This window comes from Dasypus novemcinctus, chromosome 24 (assembly GCF_030445035.2).
Source record: "Dasypus novemcinctus isolate mDasNov1 chromosome 24, mDasNov1.1.hap2, whole genome shotgun sequence".
NCBI classification, from domain to species: Eukaryota; Metazoa; Chordata; class Mammalia; order Cingulata; family Dasypodidae; genus Dasypus; species Dasypus novemcinctus.
In genome coordinates, this window is record NC_080696.1 from 50,393,084 (window position 1) to 50,414,898 (window position 21,815).

Below are 21,815 nucleotides of genomic sequence, written 5' to 3' on the forward strand. Positions count from 1 at the left end.
GGTGAGCCCCTGTAGAATTTAGAGCCCAAGAGGGATGGGATATGATTTCTGTTTTTTTCAAACATCTCTGGATATTCTAGGGAAGAATGGTCTGCAGAGAACAAGAGTGGAAGCTGGGAGACCAGACTGGAGTCTTTGGCATTTTTGGGATAAATATTGATGGTGGCTGGACTAGGCTGGTGATGGTGGAGATGCTGAGGGTGAATGAGTTGTGGATGCATTTCAGTTCTTCTGAGATGAGAGCTCAGCGTAACTCAGACCCCAGGGCCAATATCCAGTACTCAGTTCACATGAACCCTGATCCCAGGCCCATCCACTGATAAATCTTTATGGAGTGCTTCTTAAGTGCCCGGCATTGAGTGACAAGGTAGATGAAAACCCAGGCCCTTGTGGAGCTTTTCTTTTAGTGCGGGAGTTGGACCATGAAACAAATAAATAAGTATAATGTATAGTGTGTCAGATGGAGATGAGTTTGGGGGAGAAAAATGAAGTAGGGAAGGAAAACAAGGTGTTCTTGGGTGGGAGTAGGGTTGACATTTTTTAAAGGATGGTCCAGGAATATCTGACTGAGAAGGTGGCATCAAGGAGAGACATGAAGGAGCTGGGGAGGCGGGGGGGTGAGTGAACATCTGGGGCAATGAAGAGTGGGTGCAAAGGTCCTGAGGTGGAAGTATGCCTGGTATGTTGAAAAGCAGAAGGGAGACGAGTGGGAGAGTAGAAGGAAATGAGGTGAGAAGGGGAAAGGGGGTTAGGGTGGCTGGAAGAGGGCTAGACCATGCAGAGTTCCATGGCTCACAGTAAGTAAACACATGGGCTCTGGATTCAAATCACAGCCCCATCATCTACTGACTATGTGACTTTTGATCACTGGTTCCCAACTGGGGCTGATTCTGCCCCCAGGGGACATTTGGCAATGTCTGGAGATAGTTTGGTTGTCACAGTTGGGGGAAGGGGTGCTACTGGCATCTAGTGGCATCTAGAAGCCAGGGATGTTGCTAAATATATAAAAAAGCACAGGGCTTCCTCTACAAAGAATTATTCCACCAAAATATCAATAGCACTGAAGTTGAGAAACTCTGGTTTCAGTAAATTCTGTAATCTCCCTGAATCTCAGTTCTTTTATCTATGCAATGGAAGCAAACAATTCTCCCAGGGTTCTGCACTGGATTAAGGAATTAATCCATTTAAAGGAGGGGTCAGGGAAGTGGATGTGGCTCAAGCAATTGGTCTCCCGTATGCCACGTGGGAGGTCCAGGGTCTGATTTCTGGGGCCTCCTGGTGAAAGGCAGGCTGACCCATGCGGTGAGCTGGCCCGTGCGAAGTACTGCCTCATGCAGGAGTGCTAGCTGGCGCAGGGGTGCTGGCCCACGCAGAGTGGTGGCCCAAACGGGGAGCTGGTGCAGCAGGACAGCGTGACAGTGAGAGACACAGAAGAGAGACAATGGGAGACACAGCAGAGGGAGGAGCTAGGATGGCACAAGAGATTATGAGCCCATCTCCACTCTGGGGCAGGGGGATTTCCAGCATCGGTTCCTGGTGCCCCCCTGGGGAAAGGACAGGCAGACACAGAGAACAGACGAGTGCAAAACATCGAGGCAGGGGGGAGAAATGGGTAAATTAATCCTTAAAAATAATAATAATAATAACGGAGGTGTCAACAAACTTCTCCCGTAAAGGGCCAGAGAGTGAACACGTCAGGCTGTGCAGGCCACACAGCCCCTGTCACAACTACCTGACTCCACCATTGCCGGACGAAAGCAGCCACAGACAATGTGGAAACCAGTGAGGGCGACTGTGTGCCAGCAAGACTTTATCGATAGATACTAAAATTTAAATTCAATATATTTGAATTCCTGTGTCACAAAATATTCTTCTTTTGATTTATTTCAACTATTTAAAAATATATAATTTAAAAAACTATTCTTAGCTCACGGGCTGCACAGAAACAGGCAGCAGGCCGGATTTCCTGGGTCAAAGTCTGCCAGCCTCCGATTCAAAGCATTTAACAGGGAGCTGAGCACTCAGAGGATTTAGGAACTGTGAGTTACTGATCTGACACTCCAAGTTAAGACATTGCGTTTTCCTGTTGGACCTAAACAACCTCAGAGAATACCAGCCTCAACACAGTCACTCTGAGATGATGATGAAACGTGTCAAAGCAAGACCAATTCATAATCTTGTCAAAGTGCAGACAAAAACAAGGTCACTGTGCTGCCCACAAAATACCGATACTCCTTTGCCCAGTCACAGACTTGCCCCCACTTTCTGATGGCACCCAATGCAGAGTAAATCCTACATCCTTAGACTCGCCCCAAAACAGCCAACCAAGGTCCAAAGCCTACCCTGGGTCTTTCTAACACCCTCTTACTGGTGTGCGTTCTCCCCCACCGCAAAGAGTAATAAACCTGACTTGGTTCACTTCAGGTGTGTTCCTGGGAGACTTTAGCTAAAGGACATTGATACTTTCAAAGAATTCCATCAGGAAAGAAAAAGCGTTTTGTTTTGTTTTCATGGGCTTTTCCTTCACAAGGAAATCAGGCCTCAGGCCTAGGAAGAAGAGTCTCGATCCCAGCCTCGGCTCCTGGGGTCCCGTGCCCACCCCTGGTGCCGTGAGGAAGCAGGATGCCCTGGTGGCTGCAGGTGTCCTTTTTGCTGTGCCTGAGGCTGGTACTGCTGACCACAGGAGGGGTCTGAGGCCTGAGATCCACTCAGCTCACCCTGGGCCAGAGGACAAGGACCACAGGGTTTATGTGACGGGCGTACTTGTCCATGTGCAATGCACAAGGCCGGTGCCCAGGGCACTGAAGCAGGAAGCGAAGGGCTGGAAATAGCCTACTGGGGGGGGGATGGAGACAGGGCAAAGTCAGTCCCCAGGGGATGGCCAGGCAGGAAGAACCCTGACCCGGTGACCCCTCTGCCTTCCTCCATCTCTAGCTCCCTCTGCCCTTCCCCCTGGGCCAGGAGCACAGCTGTCACCCAGCATCAGGTGTGCACAGAGCGCGCCGGCGTCTCAGGCACAGTCTGTGGCCGTCCTCAGCCCTGGCTGAACATGAGGATCACTGGGGATGCCCAGGCCCCACACCCAGAGGTTCTGATTTTTCTCTGGTATTTTTTTAAAAATAAGGTAATTCTTACAGGCAGCCAATGTTGAAATGACCAGTCTGAGGTTACAGACGATGAAACCGAGGCTCCCTGTGACTGCCCATGCCTTTAGAGAGGGCGTGTGCTCATCAATTTGCCACAGTCCATACCCAGCCCTTTCACTCATTCATAGAGCCTGGCTGCTGCTGAGTTTGAGAGTCCTGATATAAGACTGTACATGCCATAAACAGGTCAGTGGAGGATACTGGCTTGCATGAACCTATAAACAGTAATTACATATAAGATTAAAAAGGAGGGAGTTTTACTCTTTCTTTATGGATATCAGTAATGTGTAACATTTTTTTCACCACGTGTTATTTTTCTAATAATGATGACAACGATGATGATAAAGCCAAAGAAGCTGAAAAAATTGCAAAACCAAGGGGCTGAGCACTCTTAACCATTTACCCAGTGTCCAACCCCACCCTTCCTGTGGCCCCAAAGATCCAAGAGACCACACGAAAACAGGCCAGTGGGACAAAGTCTCCCAAGGCTCTGATGGCTGTGGGTCCAAAAATCACCATCCAGTCCGGACCTCTGCGCCCATGTAAAGTCTTATTCAAACAATCGCAAGCCCTGAGTTTATATCAGGCTGGGGAACTGAGAATTTTCATGGTTATAATCTTAGAGCAGCCTCGGAACAGCCTTGACAGGGATTATGACATTCCTTTTTACACCTGGGGAAACTGAGGCCCAGAGAGGAAGGTTAAGGCTGGGAGGAAGACAACCCAGTCTCTTGATTCCCCACCCGTTGAATCTTGCACCATCTGCAAAGGCCCCAAATGGATGCAGCACCACCTGGTGCTTAGTAGGGCTGACCTGAAACTGAAAACTCTAGCCTCACCTCCCCAGTGTAAATGAAATTTCCTTGAAGTTTAGACACAGCAGGCTCTCAGGAAAGAGTTCTTGTATCAAAACATGTAAAGAGCATCCCAGGGAAGCGCACCATCCCCTAACTAGGCAGCTTTACATTCATTCACGACTCATGACCACCTAGAAGCTAAGTATTATTAGCCCCATTTTACGGATGCGGAAACCGAGGTCTAGATCAGTGAAGTAATTGCCCATCCATTCATTTATACACTAATCAGGCACATTGACTGGATCCCTGCCATGTGCCAGTGTACCAGGCAAGCAAGATTGCATGTGTGAAGGCCGTCATAGCAGGGAACTAGAGGGACACAAGCCCTCATGGAGCATGGGATCTACACAGGGGAGGCAGACAATAAACAAGTAAACAAGTAAGTCCCTTTCAACTAGAAGAAGGAGGAAACTTAAACATATATCTAGTATAGGGTCTTATTACCTGCCCTCCACCCCATTTCCTGGAAATCATGTAATAGTTCTTATACAGTGTCCGCCTATTAACCACTTAGTTTGGGCCAAGTACTCGTTTCTCATGCAAGCTTTGAAACAATATATGCAAAGTGGAATCCTTTAGCCTCATGGTATAGATGAGGACAGAGTCTCAGAAGGTGGATGAGCACCAGGAATGAGGAACGAAGGCGATGCTTAACGCAGCCTAAAGGATTGCATTGTAAACAATGGCATCTTGGATGTTCCTAAAGGAAAAACAAGGTGGCCGTCACATTTTCTGGGGGCAGAGACAAGAGGAGGAAAGGGTCTAAGAGTTTAGATTAAGGCCACCCGGGCCCTTTCCTGGCTGGGGGACACGGGGCAAGTTCCTTCCTGGCTCTGAGCCTCGGTTGCCGTCTCTGCAAGATGGAGGTGAGGCTAGAGCCCTCCCTGCGGGGCCACACTGTGACCTTATCTGGAGGGCGCAGTGGGACCATGCCGTAGGTGGGCTGTGGAGGAGCCCCCCAGTGTCCCTCCCCCCATGGGCCCCTGGCTTCCCCAGGCAGTATGAAGAGCAGAACCGGATAAAGGAAGTGGAGGGAGGCAACGGGGTCGTCCTCCCAGGCTGAGGCCCCCCAGGAGCTCATCCAGCGGGCCCCTCCCGGCCGCAGGCTCTGCTCCCCTCCGCGCCAGGCACCGTGGCCCGGGGCCAACAAGCACAGATTCTGGATTCAGCCACAGCACTGCAACCAACTCGTCCAATTACTCTGGACAAATCATTTAGCCTCTCTGAGCCTCAACCTCCCCCTCTGTAAAATGGGACCATCCACCTCCTAGAGCTGTGGTGAGGCTTAGTTGAGCAAATGGGTACGAATGAAAAAATGAGTGAATGAGCCGTGACAGGTCCTCGGGAAAGGACGCTCCCAGGACCAGTATTGCTGCTGTGGCTGCAGGTGTCCTTCCTGAACTAGAAGCCCCAGAGCCCCGGAGCCCTGGGCCAGGCCCCATCAACAGAGCATGCAGCCGCTCCACCCCGTCCTCACCGCCAGCCACGGGGACAGAGCTCAGAAACCGGGTGAAAGGGAGCGCCTCCCGCGGCACTGCCAGGCCTTCAGGGCTGATCATTAACCCGTCCTGCCCTCTGACCCCCTGCCGAGAAGGCAGGGGTCTGCCCCAGCACCCCGCGGGCTCCGCCCTCCTGGCCTCGCGCAGCACGGGAGGAAAAGACTCTGGATTTGGCCTCATGACAGACGCGGTGTGTGACCCTGGGCCAGACATACTCCCCTTTCTCAGGTTTCTCATCTTCATAATGAAGAGATAGTTTGGGGCCCCTAGACAACTCTTTGAAAAAAATCTGGCATGGGAAGCAGAACAACTTAGATTAAGATTGTGAGTTCTGAAGTCAGCTGGCCTGGACCCGAAATACCAGAGACCCTGGTTTAAACTCTGTGGCCTTGGGGGACACTTTATCCGCGGATGTCTCTCTCAATTCCCATTCCTCTAAAGGAGGCCAGTGCTAGGTCCACGTCATTCAGATGCCAGGCCTTTGGAAGGGTCCTTTCCTAAAACCAGCGCCCAATAAATGTCATCCGTTATTATTACTCGGAAGCCCAGTATATAACACAGATAAGGTGGGGCAGGGGTTGAAATGGGGGAAAGGATAGCATCCCAGCTGCTTGCTGCCACCCCATGGTGACTTTTAGACAGTTCTCTTGGTACCCCAAGGTTGGAGAGAAAATGGATTGAGAACCAATGGAACTGATGCTGTAGAGCAGAGGCTGGCAAACGACAGCCCACAGGCAGGATCCTGGGGTCTGCTAGCTCAGAATGAATTTTACATTTTTAATGGGTGAAAAATTCGATAGAAGAATGATATTTCGAGATGTGAAGATGAGATGAAATTCTAATTTCAGGATCCATAAATAAAGTTTTATTGGAACGCAGCCAAGCCCACTCATCCATGTATCATCCATGGCTGCTTTCAGGCTTGAACAGCAGAGATGAGTAGTTGCGAAAGAGTCTCTCCCACCCAGAAAGACTAAAATATTTACTCTCTGATCATTTACAGACAATGTTTGCCAACACCTGCTGCAGGGCATCTCGTCCCTTCCCCGTGGAAAACTTTGACTTTGCATAGATACTGGTTCTGCTACTTGACAAACAATGTGATTCTGGCCATTTCACTCTCTGAATGTCACCTGTAAAGTTCTTAAAAGCAGTTCTAGTTTTCAAGGTTATTGTGGAAATAAAATAAGCAGGGTCACTTAGTGCTGGTGGGGAACTACTCATACCACTGGCAGTAAAATTAACTTAGATGATTCATGGGTCAACATTTACATTTTTAACAAATACCTATTGATTTTAATGCATATTTGAAAAAATATAACTAGCACACAAAATCCATGCTCTCGCGGATACCATTTTAGCATTGGTTGGGGCAAATGGTTCAGGGCTACTGGGCAGATCTGCCTCCATCTCTCAACATGCAGCTTCCATCTTTGGGCCCAGGTGGCATCTCCCAGTCTCACCATCACTTTCAATTCCAGCCACTATGAAGCAGGAAGTGGGAAGGGCAGAGCCCAGAAGTTGCACACATCATTTCCACTTTTAGCCCATTGGCCAAATCTAGCCACATGGCCACATCTAATTGAAAGGGAGGGTGGGAAATTCACTCTTTTTGCTGTACAACCATGTGCCCATGTGGGGATTCTATTACTAAAAGAACAAAGGAAGAAAAAGAAGAATCAACACTGGGCAGGGATGGGGGATAGGATTAGAAATCTCTTCCTACATATGCACCAATTTAAAGGTTCCTTTTAAAATGCATCATAGTAGTTGAACGGTGTTCTCCCAAAGAGATGCCCACCTGGCACCTGTGGATGTAACCTTATTTGGAAAAAGTGTCTTTGCAGATGTACTTAAGGTAAGGCTCTTGTGATGGCATCATCCTGGATTAGGGTGGGCCCTAAATTCAGTGATGAGTGTCCTTTTAAGAGCTAGAAGAGAAGACAGACACACAGAGAGAAGGGTCATGTGAACATGGAGGCAAAGATTGGAGTAACACATCTACAAGCAAGGACACCAAAAATTACCGGCAGCTCCAGAAGTGAGGAGAGAGGCATAGAATGTTCTCCCGCAGACCCTACATGGGGAATCAACCCTGCCAACACCTGGATTTCAAACTTCTGGCTCCCAGCTCTATGAGAGACTAAATTTCTGTTGTTGTAAGCCACCCAGTTTGTGGTCATTTGTTACGGCAGTCATAGGAAACTAATACATACATTGATGCAAAATTAAAAGTAATATGATTTCAAGTGTACATGAGGTGACAGCCACTTTGCAACCATGAGAAAAAGTCCAAGGGAATCAGAAAGATGCTGATGAAAAGCTCTGAGGTCACTGTGTCTCTGAATTAATCCTGACTCAGCCTGTCTCTGGACTTCCTGCTGTTTTATAAAAATAAACCCCTATTCATCCCCACCGTTCCACTCCTGGGATTCTCTCTCCCTCTTTTCATTGGTTAAGTAAAAATGCCCATGTAGATAAACATATCTGGATTTGGATTTTGTTTTACTTTTTTTTTTTTTTTTAAATTTTTACTCTCCCTACCCCTTTGTCCCATCCTTCCCCCTAATCTAACTAGTTATCTCTAATGTGTTTCCTAGCTCTGTGGATTTGCTATTTCTAGTCATCTCTTATAAGTAGTATCATATAATGTTTGCCTTTTTGAGCCTTGTTTATTTCACTGAGTATAATGCTTTTAAGTTTCTTCCATGTTGCAGCATGTCTCAAAGCTTCATTTTTTTGTTATGGATGATTAACATTGTAAGTATATAGCTGTGTTTGCACTACAGTCTGTTTATCTATTCATTTGTTGATGAACCTTTTTTTTCTAGTTTTGGCTATAGTGAAGAGTGCTGCTCTAAACACTAGTGTACAAGTACCTGTCTCTGAGGGATTACTACCAATCACTAACTGGTTATGCAACTAGAAAAAGACCTTGACTAAAAGGAGGAAATGGTAAAGACAAATGAGTTTTTATGGCTAAGAGTCTTCAAAAAAGAGTCAGGAGGTCATCAGAGGGGTCGCATTTACGCACGCCTCAGCAGGATCCCAGAGACAGCCAAAGTAGATACAACCCCATGTGTGTACATTTAATCTGATTAGAATCTTCCAGAATGCTCTTAGGAAGAGCCGAATTAGCCCCCACTCTCTGTAACAGAGCGTGTGGGTTCCCATGGCTGCCATCCCCACCAATACTGGGCATTATCCAGCTCTCTAATTTCTGCCAGTCTCATTGGTGTGAATCTCATTGTGGTTTCCATTTGCATTTCTCTGGGCGTTAGTGATTTTGAGCATCTCTTCTAATGCTTTAAAATAAGATTTAATTATAGCTCTACTTCATAGGGCTGTTCTTTGTTTTTATTTTATTGTGGTAACATAGATAACGTAAAATTTGCTATTTTAACCCTTTTTAGGCATATACTTCAGTGGCATTCATTTTTTCTTTAACAGCGCCGTGCTACCATCACCACATTCCATTACTAAAACTAGGATTGTTTTGAGCATTAATGGAAATAATATATTTAAAGTGTTTACCTCATCCTTTAGTACATAGTAAGTGCTCAATACATGAAGATTTTGAAAAGCAAGACACCATGTGTGACTTACCTGATTTTCAGTTATGATTATTATTAAAACTCCTGGCACATGGTAGATGCTCAATAAATGAGCCTTCCCCGGTACTCCTTGGTCACCCCCACTCCCACTCCTCCACATCGGTGGCATTGGTCCCTGTCCCTTCCACCACCTCACCTGCGCTCTCTTCTCTCTCCCAGCCGAGATCCTTCCGCGCCTCCTTCTGGTCAAAGAGACTCTTCAGGATGGCGCTGGCGATGGGCAGCATCATGGCGGTGGAGGCGGTGTTGCTCAGCCACATGGACAGGAAGGAGGTGGTCACCATCAAGCCCAGGATGAGCCTGGGGGATAAGGGGAGTTACAGGCCCACCCAGGGCCCAGCGTCCACGAGGCCCTCAGCCTCGAGTCTGCCACCCCTGCCAACCTACCCATTTCACAGAACGCTGAAGCCCCAACAAGGCAAGGCAGTGGCAGAGCTGGGACCCAATCCACTTACCGGGCTTATTTTAGATCCAAGGAAACCGTAGCTAAGTGTGTTTAAGTGAACTGACCACAGCTACCCTCAGCAACACAGTTCCGAAGACAACCCAGCCCTGACATTTTCTCTCCTTTGCCCCCAAGCCCTTGGCGGCTCCCATTTCAGAACAAAGTTGCCTGAGTTTGGCACCAAGACTCTCCACCACCTTGCCCCAGATGGCTTTCCCATTCTCCCCTGACATTCCCCTCCCGTTCCTGCCCAGACAACACTGCCCAGGCAATGCCGAACTTCTCACCAGCCCCCAGGCCTAGAACTCTCCTGCCTCCTTTGTTTCTTCTGTTCCCACCAACAGGAATCGAGGTTTCAGGATTTTTTTAATTTACATTGCACCCGTTTGACAACCTGGAATTTATTTAGATGCAGAGGGTGGAGTGAAGATCTAAATAGATTTTTTTTCCCGAAGACTAAACTGATTAACCCACCATTTATTGAATAATCATCCCCTTCCCGACCAATTTGAATTTCTTCTAGATTATATATTCTGTTCCTCTGATCTGTTTCTACATGATTTCCGTGCTGTTGCAATTCTTTTAACTTTATGATGTGTTTGCTAGCAGCCTAGCCCATTCCTCGAGGTCCCACTCCTTCATGAAAGTCCTGTCCCTCATGTGGACTCCCCAGCTCGCTGGACCCATGGGCATCATATTCCTCTTTGCCTTGGAATCGGTTCTAGGGGTGGAGACTCTCCCACCGGACCGAAGATTCCTCCATGAGGAACATCTACAGAGCCCAGCAGAGCGCTTGGCTCGGAGTAGTTGTTAGGAACCTAAAAATTATCCAGAACCTTCTTCTCCCTCACTACCACCTCCCCCATCCAATTTATCCATTTTATCACCTAAGTAGCTCTCAGATCCATCCATTCTGCTCATCTCCACTGCTACCACTCCAGTCCAAGCTCATATGGGGTAGGCACCTAATGAATATTGCCCCATCCAGCTTCTCACCCCACTGTCTGTCCTCCACATGGCAGCCAAGAGGGATCTCTTAAAAATGCAAATCTGGTCATGTCACTCCCCAGCTTAAAATACCTTAAAGCAGAAATTCATAACCAGGGCATCTGTGAGTATAATCGGGGTTCTGAAACTGGGGGAAGTAACAGTTTTATTTTACTAACGAAGAACAGAAATTTACTATTTCCTTCCCTGACAAATGTAGGCAACAAAGTTTGTTAGCATTAGCGGGGCCTGCGACAATGAAAATCACAGTTTCGTATCACGTTGTAATAGTCGCAGACATCTTGAAATGTCACTGGCTTTCATCACTGCTTCACAGTATGGTTGTGAAGATCTTGCCAGATCTTGTCATTCGCAGTGCTAAGAAAGGGGCACTTGTGGTACTTTAGCTCAGATTAGGGTTTCTTTTAAAAATTTGGATGACCGCATTTTGATGCAATTCTTATGGCTGGGTTGCTTTTTTCAAATCCTATGACTCAATACATTTAAAAACATTATTTTGAGAAGGGATCCATTATGTTCACCAGATTGCCAAAGGGGTTCATCAAACAGCAACAACAAAGATTAAAATAACAATGACAACCCTGCGTTAAAGGCCCCCCAATCCTCTTAGAATAAAAGTCTAAAGCTTAGTCAAGTGATGCAAGGCCCTGTCAGGTGGGACCCTGCCTCCCGTCTCTCCAAGTTCACCTTCCCAACCTACCTTCTCCCAGCCCCATGACCTTGGCTTCTAACCAGCAGTTCCAAGGGGTGTGCTCAAACTCATTCATTTAATCCTCACAAGTCTGCGAAAGAGGTGCTTTTATGTCATCGTTTTACAGGTGAGAAAACGGAGGCAGAGAGAGGCAAAGTGGTTTTTCCAGAGCAGGTAAGCCCAAGCAGTCTGGGGCATTCTGCTAAAAATGCAGATTCTAGGCCCTCTAAAACTACTGAACATTAACCTCTAGGACTGGAGCCTGGGAATCAGCATTTTTCGCCCACTCCCCAAGGGAGTCTTACACACCTATGGAACAACCACCCAAGGGCCTGGCCCTGTTCCTGACACCCACAGCGTGCCCCATAATCAAGACGAACGAGTGAATGGATGGCCAGAAACGATGAGTTTTTTGGTCTGGATGCCTAAACCAGGAAGAGTGGCTTCCGGCTCCGAGAGCCGTGGTCCCTCTGCCTCTCCACTGGGGGGCTGAAGCCGTTCCCCGTCCTTACCTGGCTGGCTGAACCCCAACAAGCATCAGGACCTTGAGGGCGATCCTCCGGTGCAGGTTCCACTCCTCGATGGCACTGGCCATGATCAGCCCGCTGAGGAAGAGGAAGTTGGTGTCGAGGAAGTACTGGGGGCAGACCTTGTGGGAGGGCAGGATGCCCATGAAGGGGAAGAGGATGATGGGCAGCAGGGCAGTCACCGAGATGGGCAGGGCCTCTGTGCACCAGTACACCGCCATGAGCAGGATGACAAACAGGCAGCGGCCTTCCTGCAGGTGGGGAGACACAGGCCCAGAAGGGTCAGCGAAGGCCTGGGCGGCAGAGGGGAAGAGGTCCTGGGGCAGGAATCATCAAGACCCCATCCTTGGCGGGGATCGCGTAAGCACCCGAGGCTCTGACCTTGAACAGGTGGTGTCACCTTTCTGAGCCTCATTTCTTCACTCAAGTATGCACGAAAAACTTTTACTGTCTACCACGTGGGCCTGTTTGAGGACGAAATGAAATCCTCCATTGTCTTAGAAGTGGACCCTGAGATGAGTCTGGGAGTGATCTCCGTGAGCCCAGAAAGTTCTGGAAGGGGAAGGAGGCAGTGAGACAGAGAAGAAAAGGGAGCCAATTTGGAGTATGTTAATGAAGTTACCACTGCGGGCAGCTGGGGCTCAGTCCGGGCAGGATCTCCGAGAGACAGTGTAGACCATGCCTCAGAGTTGTCCCCCCCTGGGGGCAAAGCTGGGGTAATTGGCTGGCAACTCCTGTCCATCAATGGCTGAGGGCTGCTCCTGGGAGCATCAACTGATTAGCACTTCCGGCCTGCCCCGTGTGCACCTAGAGCACACTCAACTCATGCATGAAAAAACCTTCATGAGAAAGCATCTCACGTGTACCAAGAAGCTTGTGGCATATACAGGAATGACGAACGCCAGTGTGGCTGTGCACGAGACAGCAGCAGCAACTTCTGCATCCATACAAAGCACTTAGTACAACGTCCAACACATACTCAACACGATAAATAATAATAATTATTATTTGTTATTGGGCTAGTGTCAACTGCTGTTCATTCCTCACAAAATCTCAATGTTGCTTATTCCTCACAAAATCAGTATCCGCATTTTATGGAGGTCTCAGGAAAGGCAGAGGCTGAGCAGAGCAAGGCAATTTGCTTCCCAGCCAATGCCCTTAACCACAGTACCCCACAGCTGTTATCAGCTGAATACTAGATCCCATGACAGGCAGAAAAAGTAATTCAAGACATTCAAGGTGGGACGCGTACTTGGCCCAGTGGTTAGGGCATCCGTCTACCACATGGGAGGTCCCCAGTTCAAACCCCGGGCTTCCTTGACCCGTGTGTAGCTGGCCCATGCGCAGTGCTGATGCACGCAAGGAGTGCCGGGCCAGCAAGGGTTTCCCCCGCGTAGGGGAGCCCCACACGCAAGGAGTGCGCCCCATAAGGAGAGCCGCCCAGCGCGAAAGAAAGTGCAGCCTGCCCAGGAATGGCGCCGCACACACGGAGAGCTGACACAACAAGATGACGCAACAAAAAGAAACACAGATTCCCATGCCACTGACAACAACAGAATCGGACAAAGAAAGACGACGCAGCAAATAGACACAGAGAACAGACAACTGGGGTGGGGGGAAGGGGAGAGAAATAAATAAATAAATCTTTAAAAAAAAAAGAGAGATTCAAGGCAAAATTAATCTATGGTGGCCCCGGGCTGGGGAAGAGGTATGTGTGTGCTTGAGGGTGGGACTGCAAAGGAGCAGAAGGGTGACTTGGGCGATGGAGAGCTTCCAGACCAAGATCAGAACAGAGGTTACATGAGTGTGTACATTTATCAAAACTTCCCAACCGTACACCTTCTCACTAAATAAAGAAGCAATAATGGCAATGCTTTCCCTTCAGATACATCAATGTCCCAAAGCATCTACAGTAACCAGTGTCTTCTTAGTCACATAATTGCTGTTTGAATAGAACTGCTTATTGTCCTGACCTTGCTTTCTTACGTTCTCCCAAGGCAATGATATCACAAGTTCCAACAAATACTAAAGATTTATTGAAATTGGTCCTATCTGGTGCCATCTTACCCTTCTTACTTCTTACTTATAGTAGGTTTTGTTTACTTTATTCAGTGTCTACAGGACCTGCTCAGTTTAATGTTCCACCAAAGCACCATCTCAACAAGCACACCTGAGCAGGACATACTCTCAGTACATACAATGGAGAATCACCTTTTGGATCAGTGTTCACATTCACTCATCAAATTTACAGACATACAGAAAGTCACCTGTAGAGGGAATTTCTGTACACTAAATCCTATTTTCTTACTGACTTAAAATATATTCTTCTGGAGGAAGAATACTAGCCATATGCCTGGTAGACCTCAGCTGAACTTGGGAAGAAAGCAGAGTACCTGAGACTGAGGGAGGAGGCCCGGAAAGAGATAAGCCCTAGCCTGGCTGCCCACAGAATTCTCTAAAAGGAAGAAAGAAAAAAAGAAGAGATAGGATGCTAAGAATATTCAAGATAAGAGCCAGTAAACAAGTGTGTCACAAGCTTCCATATAGTGGACAAGTTGGACTAATTGGATTAATTGGACTCATTTACCATTCTCGCATTCTTTCAACTCTGTAATAAAGTAAGATATTCCACTGGATAATTGTCCTTCCCTGCCCTGATTATGCACACTAGAGATGTAGCTGTCAATGGATATGATACTTTTTAAAATAACTTCATTTCAGGAAGCAGACTTGGCCCAATGGATAGGGCATCTGCCTACCCATGGGAGGCCCAAGGTTCAAACCCCGGGCCTCCCTGACCCGTGTGGCGCTGTCCCATGTGCAGTGCTGATGCATGCAGGGAGTGCCATGCCGCACGGGGGTGTCCCCCGCGTGGGGGAGCCCCATGTACAAGGAATGCGCCCCGTAAGGAGAGCCACCCAGCACAAAAGAAGGTGCAGCCTGGCCGGGAGTGGCACCGCACATTCGGAGAGCTGACACAGCAAGATGACACAACAAAGAGAAACACGGATTCCCAGTGCCCCTGATAAGGACAGAAGCAGTCAAAGAGGAGCACACAGAGAATGGACACAAAGAGCAGACAACTGAGGGAGGGGGAGAAATAAATTTTTAAAAAATAAAAAATAAAATAACTATTTCAAATTCAAAAAAGGCAGCAAAACAATTTATGGAAGCATTACTCCTTAAAAGTTCTGTCTAGGCACTTTTATCTCATCTAATTCTAACTACTAACACAATTGTTCCTCTAGTGCTTTAAGATACACAGATGAATACAAGTTTTTAAATCATATTCATATCTCACAAAACCAAACCCCATATTCTTTTTTCTTTCACCTTTAGCGTCAATATAGTACTAACTTACTTGGGCTGCAGAAACATTGCAATGTTGTTCTTAACTGGAATCTATATATGACTTTACTTATAGTTTCCCCATGTATCACCACATTCTTAACACCTTGTAATAGAAGAACATTCCTGTATTTAGATGAGTAACCATAATCCTCATCTACTGCCAAAACCAATGTTATACATCCCCTGTATTATCCTCCACTGTTCTCATCTCCCAGACTTCAGCCACAATCACATCCCTAAATCAACAGTGTGTGTTACATGCATTATAATCTGACTATCAAGTCCAACCACTACCACATATTTACATTTGACCTTATTAAACATTTGCCAAATGGTTTCATAAGTTCACCTAATGTTCATCTTGTACACATACCTGCATGAGATTTTGGAAGGCAGGAAGAAACCTTAAGGTAGAGACTATTAATTCAGGTTACAAGCATGGAAAGAAGAGATTCTGCTCCCCTGTGGCACTGAAGCAGAAAGTCCAGTGTCTGGTTCTTAGCACAGTCTGTGGCCAGAGGCTGGCAAGGGAGAGGACTGTGGGAAGATGGTGGAGTAGGGCACTCCAGGACTCAGTCCTTCAATCAGAACAACGATTCAACAGGCAGAAACTGTCTGAAACAACTGTTTGGAAGCTCCAGAGGCCAGAAGAACACTGCAGAGCGTTCAGCAAAGAGCAATAGGAAGAGGCTGTTAAATCAAGGGAAAGAATCACTCTTGCTCCTGGCAGCTACTGGCACCTCTCCCCTACTCTGGTTGCAGGGTGCTGTGTGGTCCAGCCCCAAACTAAAACACATGTAAAGGACTTGCACGCAGAGAACTATGAACATTGCTAAAACATATCAAAGAAGACCCAAATAAATGGAAGGACATTCAATGTTCGTTTATTGGAAGATTAAATATCATTAATATTTCAATCCTACCCAAAGCAATTTATAGATTCAATGCAATCCCAGTCACAATTCCAACAACCTTCTTCAGAAATCAAACCTCACATTTATAGCCAACTGGTTTTTAATAAGGGCATAAAGACCACTCAAGCAAGAAAGAATACTGTATTCAGCTAAATGGGACAGGCAAGGCATAAAGTTACGTGGTGGTCAGTATGATTGGTTGATCCATCCAACAGGGGACAAGGCAGGGCCAGGGAGACTGGACAATAATCCAGGCAAAAGACACTGACAGCTTGGGTCTCAATGGGAGAGATGGTGGCACCAGGAAGTGGTTAGATTCTGGATCTATTTCCAAGGTAGAACCTGACAGTTTTCCTGATGGATCTGCTATGGCATGTAAGGCAAAAAGAGTCAAGTATGATTCCAAAGTTTTTGGCTACAGTGAGAAGAATTTACTGAAATGGGGAAGCATATGAGACACACCCAACCTTATCTCCACATCCTGAGAAACATATCCTGAGGCTCTGATTAACATGCCCTACATTGGAGAATCAGCTTTTGATCAGTGTTCACATTCACTCATGAAATTTATAGACATACAGAAAGTCACCTGTAGAGGGAATTTCTGTACACTAAATCCTATTTTCTTATTGACTTAAAACACGTTCTTCTGGAGGATAATAAAATTGACTCCCAGATTTAATTTTTAAAAATACTTAAAAACTTCCTTGTTGGGGTCAGAGAATAATAATGAGAAAACAAATGAACACACTCAAAATGAAATATACCAAGAACCCAGGTTAGTTGACTCACACTTCAAAGACTAAAAGCAAAAGTAGTAACATGTAAACAAATCTGGCAACTAAAACTTCCCCAAGTTTTTATTTCTCTCCATCCATTCAGCTTCCTAAACCAGGAAGATCCCTGCCTATCAGAGGGGAGATATCTTAGATAATTAGAATCTATACATATTGATAACTCTTTGTCCTTTGTTCAAACAACATTGTCTATTGAATCACAAAACAGATAAAACCAGAATATAAAAATGAGATAAAAAGGAGCTTCTCTGGGAGAAGTGGGGTGGGGAGCGCTGTTCTCTCCTTCCCTTCCATCTACCCCCCCAGGAGCTCCTGAGACCTCTCTGAATTCAAGAATTCAATGGCAGACAGACAGACAATAGCGAATCCTCCAGCACTGCCCTGGCTCTATAAACATGGGATCAGAGAGGGGAAGGGACTTGCCCAGGATTGGAGACGTAGGTGTTCTAGGGCTGTTTCTAGAACTCCAAACTGCCTGAGCCCTTGCACCCAGCCTGTGGTGGGAAAGGCTCTCTGAGCCTTAACAGGTGCTTGGAGCCAAGTGGCATCGTCCCAGGATTTCACAGAGACAAACGGGCAGACCCATCCCGGATGCTTCCGGTACCACAAACAAACAAGTGGGAAAGCAGCGACACAATAAACAGCACTCTGTTTACAGAAGTAGCTGGCACCCTGACATTCTGCCAGTAGAATTTCAGTGACCATTGGAAAAGTCACTGTAGCCAGTGTTTTGGACCAGGAAAAGTGAATTTGGCCAAGATCAACTCTACCCTTTCCAGGCTGGGAAACTGAGTCTGCAGAGGGAATCAGACATCAGTTGGAGAGAGCAATGTCCCATAGCTCAGGGAGGTCAAGTGGCTTTCCACAGGACACTCAGCTTCCAAGAGACAGGTTTTCAAGAGAAGACGCCTGAATCGCGGCTGGTGCAGCACAGGCACAAGGCCCCATGTCTCCAGTCCCTTACCCTGCTTTATTTTCTTCAGGTTCACTACCTGAAAGTAGATTTTCATTTCCATTGTTTTTTTTCCCAGCACTGGGATGCAAGCTTTAGGAGGGCAGGGATTCGTCCCCAGAGCAAAGAACAGTGCCTGGCACATAGTAGGCACTAAAGGTTGTTTTGTTGAGAGAGAGGACTCAAGGATCGCTAGCAGCCAAAGCTTAAACATGAAGCCCCCAAGAGGCTGGGCCCACGGAGCAGCTCAAGGCTGAAGAGAGGAGCCATATGCTGGTAGCCCTCGGCTGAGCTTGGGAAGAGCGCAGAGCAGCCGAGACTGAGGGAGGAGGCCCGGAAAGAGACGAGCCCTACACCTGGCTGCCCACAGAATTCTCTAAAAGGAAGAAAGAAATAAAGAAGAGATAGGATGCTAAGAACATTCAAGATAAGAGCCAATAAACAAGTGTGCCACAAGCTTCCAAACAGTGGACAAGTTGGACTAATTGGATTAATTGGACTCATTTACCATGCTCACACTCTTTCAATTCTGTAACAAAGTAAGATATTCTACTAGACAATTGTCCTTCCCTGCCCCGACAATACACACTAGAGATGTAGCTGTCAATGGGTATGATATTTTTTTAAATGACTTCATTTCAAATTCAAAAAAGGCAGCTTAACAATTTATGGAAGCTTTACTCCTTAAAAGTTCTGTCCAGGCACTTTCATCTCATCTAATTCTAACTACTAACTCAATGATTCCTCTAGGGCTCAAAATGATACACAGATGGGGAAGCAGACTTGGCCCAATGGATAGAGCATCCACCTACCACATGGGAGGTCTGTGATTCAAACCCCAGGCCTCCTTGACCCCTGTGGAGCGCATCCATGCGCAGTGCTGATGCGCACAAGGAGTGCCGTGCCACACAGGGGTGTCCCCGTGTAGGGGAGCCCCATGCGCAAGGAGTGCGCCCCATAAGGAGAGGCACCCGGTGCAAAAGAAAGTGCAGCCTGCCCAAGAATGGCACCGCACACACGGAGAGCTGACACAGCAAGGTAACGCAACAAAAAGAAACACAGATTCCCAGTGCTGCTGATAAGGATAGAAGCAGTCACAGAAGAACACACAGTGAATGGACACAGAGAGCAGAAAACTGGAGGGAGGAGGGAAATAAATAAAAAATAAATCTTTTAAAAAAGGTTCCCAGATGAATACCAGTTTATTAAATGCTATAGCTAAGTTCTCCTGATTAATGAAACAAAAAATGAAGAAGAGAAAAAAATTTTTAAATCATATTCATATCTCACAAAACCAAACCCCATATTCTTCTTTCTTTCACCTTTAGTGTTAATACAGTACTAACTTGCTTTGGCTGCAGAAACATTGCAATGTTGTTCTTAACTGGAATCTATATATGACTTTACTTATAGTTTCCCCATGTATCACCACATTCTTAACACCTTGTAATAGAAGAACATTCCTGTATTTAGATGAGTAACCATAATCCTCATCTACTGCCAAAACCATTGTTATACATCCCCTGTATTATCCTCCACTGTCCTCATCTCCCAGACTTCAGCCACAATCACATCCCTAAATCAACAGTGTGTTACATGCATTATAATCTGACTATCAAGTCCAACCACTACCACATATTTACATTTGACCTTATTAAACATTTGCCAAATGGTTTCATAAGTTCACCTAATGTTCATCTTGTACACATACCTGCATGAGATTTTGGAAGGCAGGAAGAAACCCTTAAGGCAGAGACTATTAATTCAGGTGACAAGCATGGAAAGAAGAGATTCTGCTCCCCTGTGGCACTGAAGCAGAAAGTCCAGTGTCTGGTTCTTAGCACAGTCTGTGGCCAGAGGCTGGCAAGGGAGAGGACTGTGGGAAGATGGTGGAGTAGGGCACTCCAGGACTCAGTCCTTCAATCAGAACAACGATTCAACAGGCAGAAACTGTCTGAAACAACTGTTTGGAAGCTCCAGAGGCCAGAAGAACACTGCAGAGCGTTCAGCAAAGAGCAATAGAAAGAGGCTGTTAAATTAAGGGAAAGAATCACTCTCGCCCCCTGGGAGCTACTGGCGCCTCTCCCCTACTCTGGTTGCAGGGTGCTGTGTGGTCCAGCCCCAAACTAAAATGCATATAAAGGACTTGCACGCAGAGAACTACGAACATTGCTAAAACACATCAAAGAAGACCCAAATAAATGGAAGGACATTCAATGTTCGTTTATTGGAAGATTAAATATCATTAATATTTCAATCCTACCCAAAGCAATTTATAGGTTCAATGCAATCCCAATCACAATTCCAACAACCTTCTTTGCAAAAATGGAAAAGCCAATCTTCAAATTTATATGAAGAATAAGAGGTCCCAAATAGCTAAAGCCGTCTTGAAAAAGAAGATTCAAGTTGGAAGACTCAGAGTTCCCCATTTTAAAACTTATTACAGGCAAGCAGATGTGGCTCAACTGATAGTCTGTCTATCATATACAGGGTCCAGGGTTCATTCCCCAGGGTCTCCTGACCCGTGTGGTGAGCTGGCCCATGTGCAGTGCTGCTGAGTGCAAAGAGTGCCGTGCCACACAGGTTCTCCCCCACCTCCCGCGTAGGGGTGCCCCACGCGCAAGGTGTGCACTCTGTAAGGAGAACTGCCCCACGTGAAAAAACCACAGCCCGCCCAGGAGTGGCACCACACACACGAGAGCTGACACAGCAAGATGATGCAATAAAAAAGAGACGCAGATTCCCAGTGCTGCCTGATAATGCAAGTGGACACAGAAGAACACACAGCAAATAGACACACAGAGCAGACAATGGGGGGAAGGGGAGAGAAATAAATAAAAAATAAATCTTAAAAAAATAAGTAAATAATAAATAACTAAAATATATTACAAAGCCAAAGTTATCAAAACAGCATAGTACTGGCACAAGGACAAACATAATGACAATGGGATAGAACTGAGAGCTCAGAAATCAAACCTCACATTTATAGCCAACTGGTTCTTGACAAGGGGGCAAAGATCACTCAAGCAGGAAAGAATATTTTCTTCAACAAATGGTGCTAGAGATACTGGATCTCCCATTGAAAAATAAAAAAGGAGGGCCCCTACCTCACACCTTATAAAAAACGAAACTCAAAATGGATCAAAGACTTAAATATAAGAGCCAGAACTCTCAAACTCCTAGAAGAAAACAGAGTGAAGCATATTTAAAACCTTGTTTTAGGCAATGCTTTCTTAGACTTTATACCTAAAACACAAGCAACAAAAGAAAAAGTAGATAACCAGGACCTCATCAAAATAAAAAATGTTGTGCCTCAAAGGGCTTTCTCATGAAAGTAAAATGATAATCCACACAATGGGAGAAAATACTTGGAAACCATATAACTGACAAAAGTTTAATATCTGAAATACATAAAGAAAATTTTCAACTTAACAACAAAAAGACAAATAACCCAATTAAAAATGGGCAAAAGAAAAAAAAATGGGCAAAAGACTTGAACAGACATCTCTGGAAAGAAAATATTCAAATGGCCAGAAAGCACATGAGAAGATGTTTAAAATCATTAGCCATCAAGGAAATATAAATCAAAACCACAGTGAGATACCATTTCATGCCTTTAGAATGGCTATGTTTAAAAAATGGAAAATAAGAGTTGGAAAGATGTGGAGAAATAGGGATATTCATTCATTGCTGGTGGCAATGTAAAATGTGGCAGCAGCTGTGGAAGACAATTTGGTACCTTTGAAAGCTATATATAGAACTACCATATAATCCAGCAAGCCCATTACTAGGTATATACTCAAATAATCAAAATCAGGGACTAAGATATTTACTTACTGAGGCACTGATATTCCTAGTGGAATTATTCACAATTGCCAAAAGAGGGAAACAACCCAAGGGTCCATCAACCACTGAATGGATAAATAAAATGTGGTTTACACATACAAGGGAATATTACTCAGCTATAAAAAGGAATGAAGACTTGATACATGTGACAACATGGATAAACCTGGA

At 46.0% G+C, this 21,815-nt stretch overlaps 1 protein-coding gene across 5 annotated transcripts in view; it reads right to left on the reverse strand.

Annotated features, from left to right (window-relative positions):
- The window catches only part of SLC13A3 (solute carrier family 13 member 3), an 88,298-nt gene that overhangs the window by 36,452 nt on the left and 30,031 nt on the right, over positions 1-21,815 (reverse strand). For all 5 annotated transcript variants that reach the window (XM_058287175.2, XM_058287177.1, XM_058287176.1 and 2 more), the window contains exons 2-3: positions 11,773-12,038; positions 9,253-9,416 (exon numbers count right to left, since the gene is read on the reverse strand). In XM_058287175.2, the coding sequence (XP_058143158.1) occupies positions 9,253-9,416; positions 11,773-12,038 (430 nt within the window). The remainder of the gene's footprint in view (positions 1-9,252; positions 9,417-11,772; positions 12,039-21,815) is intronic.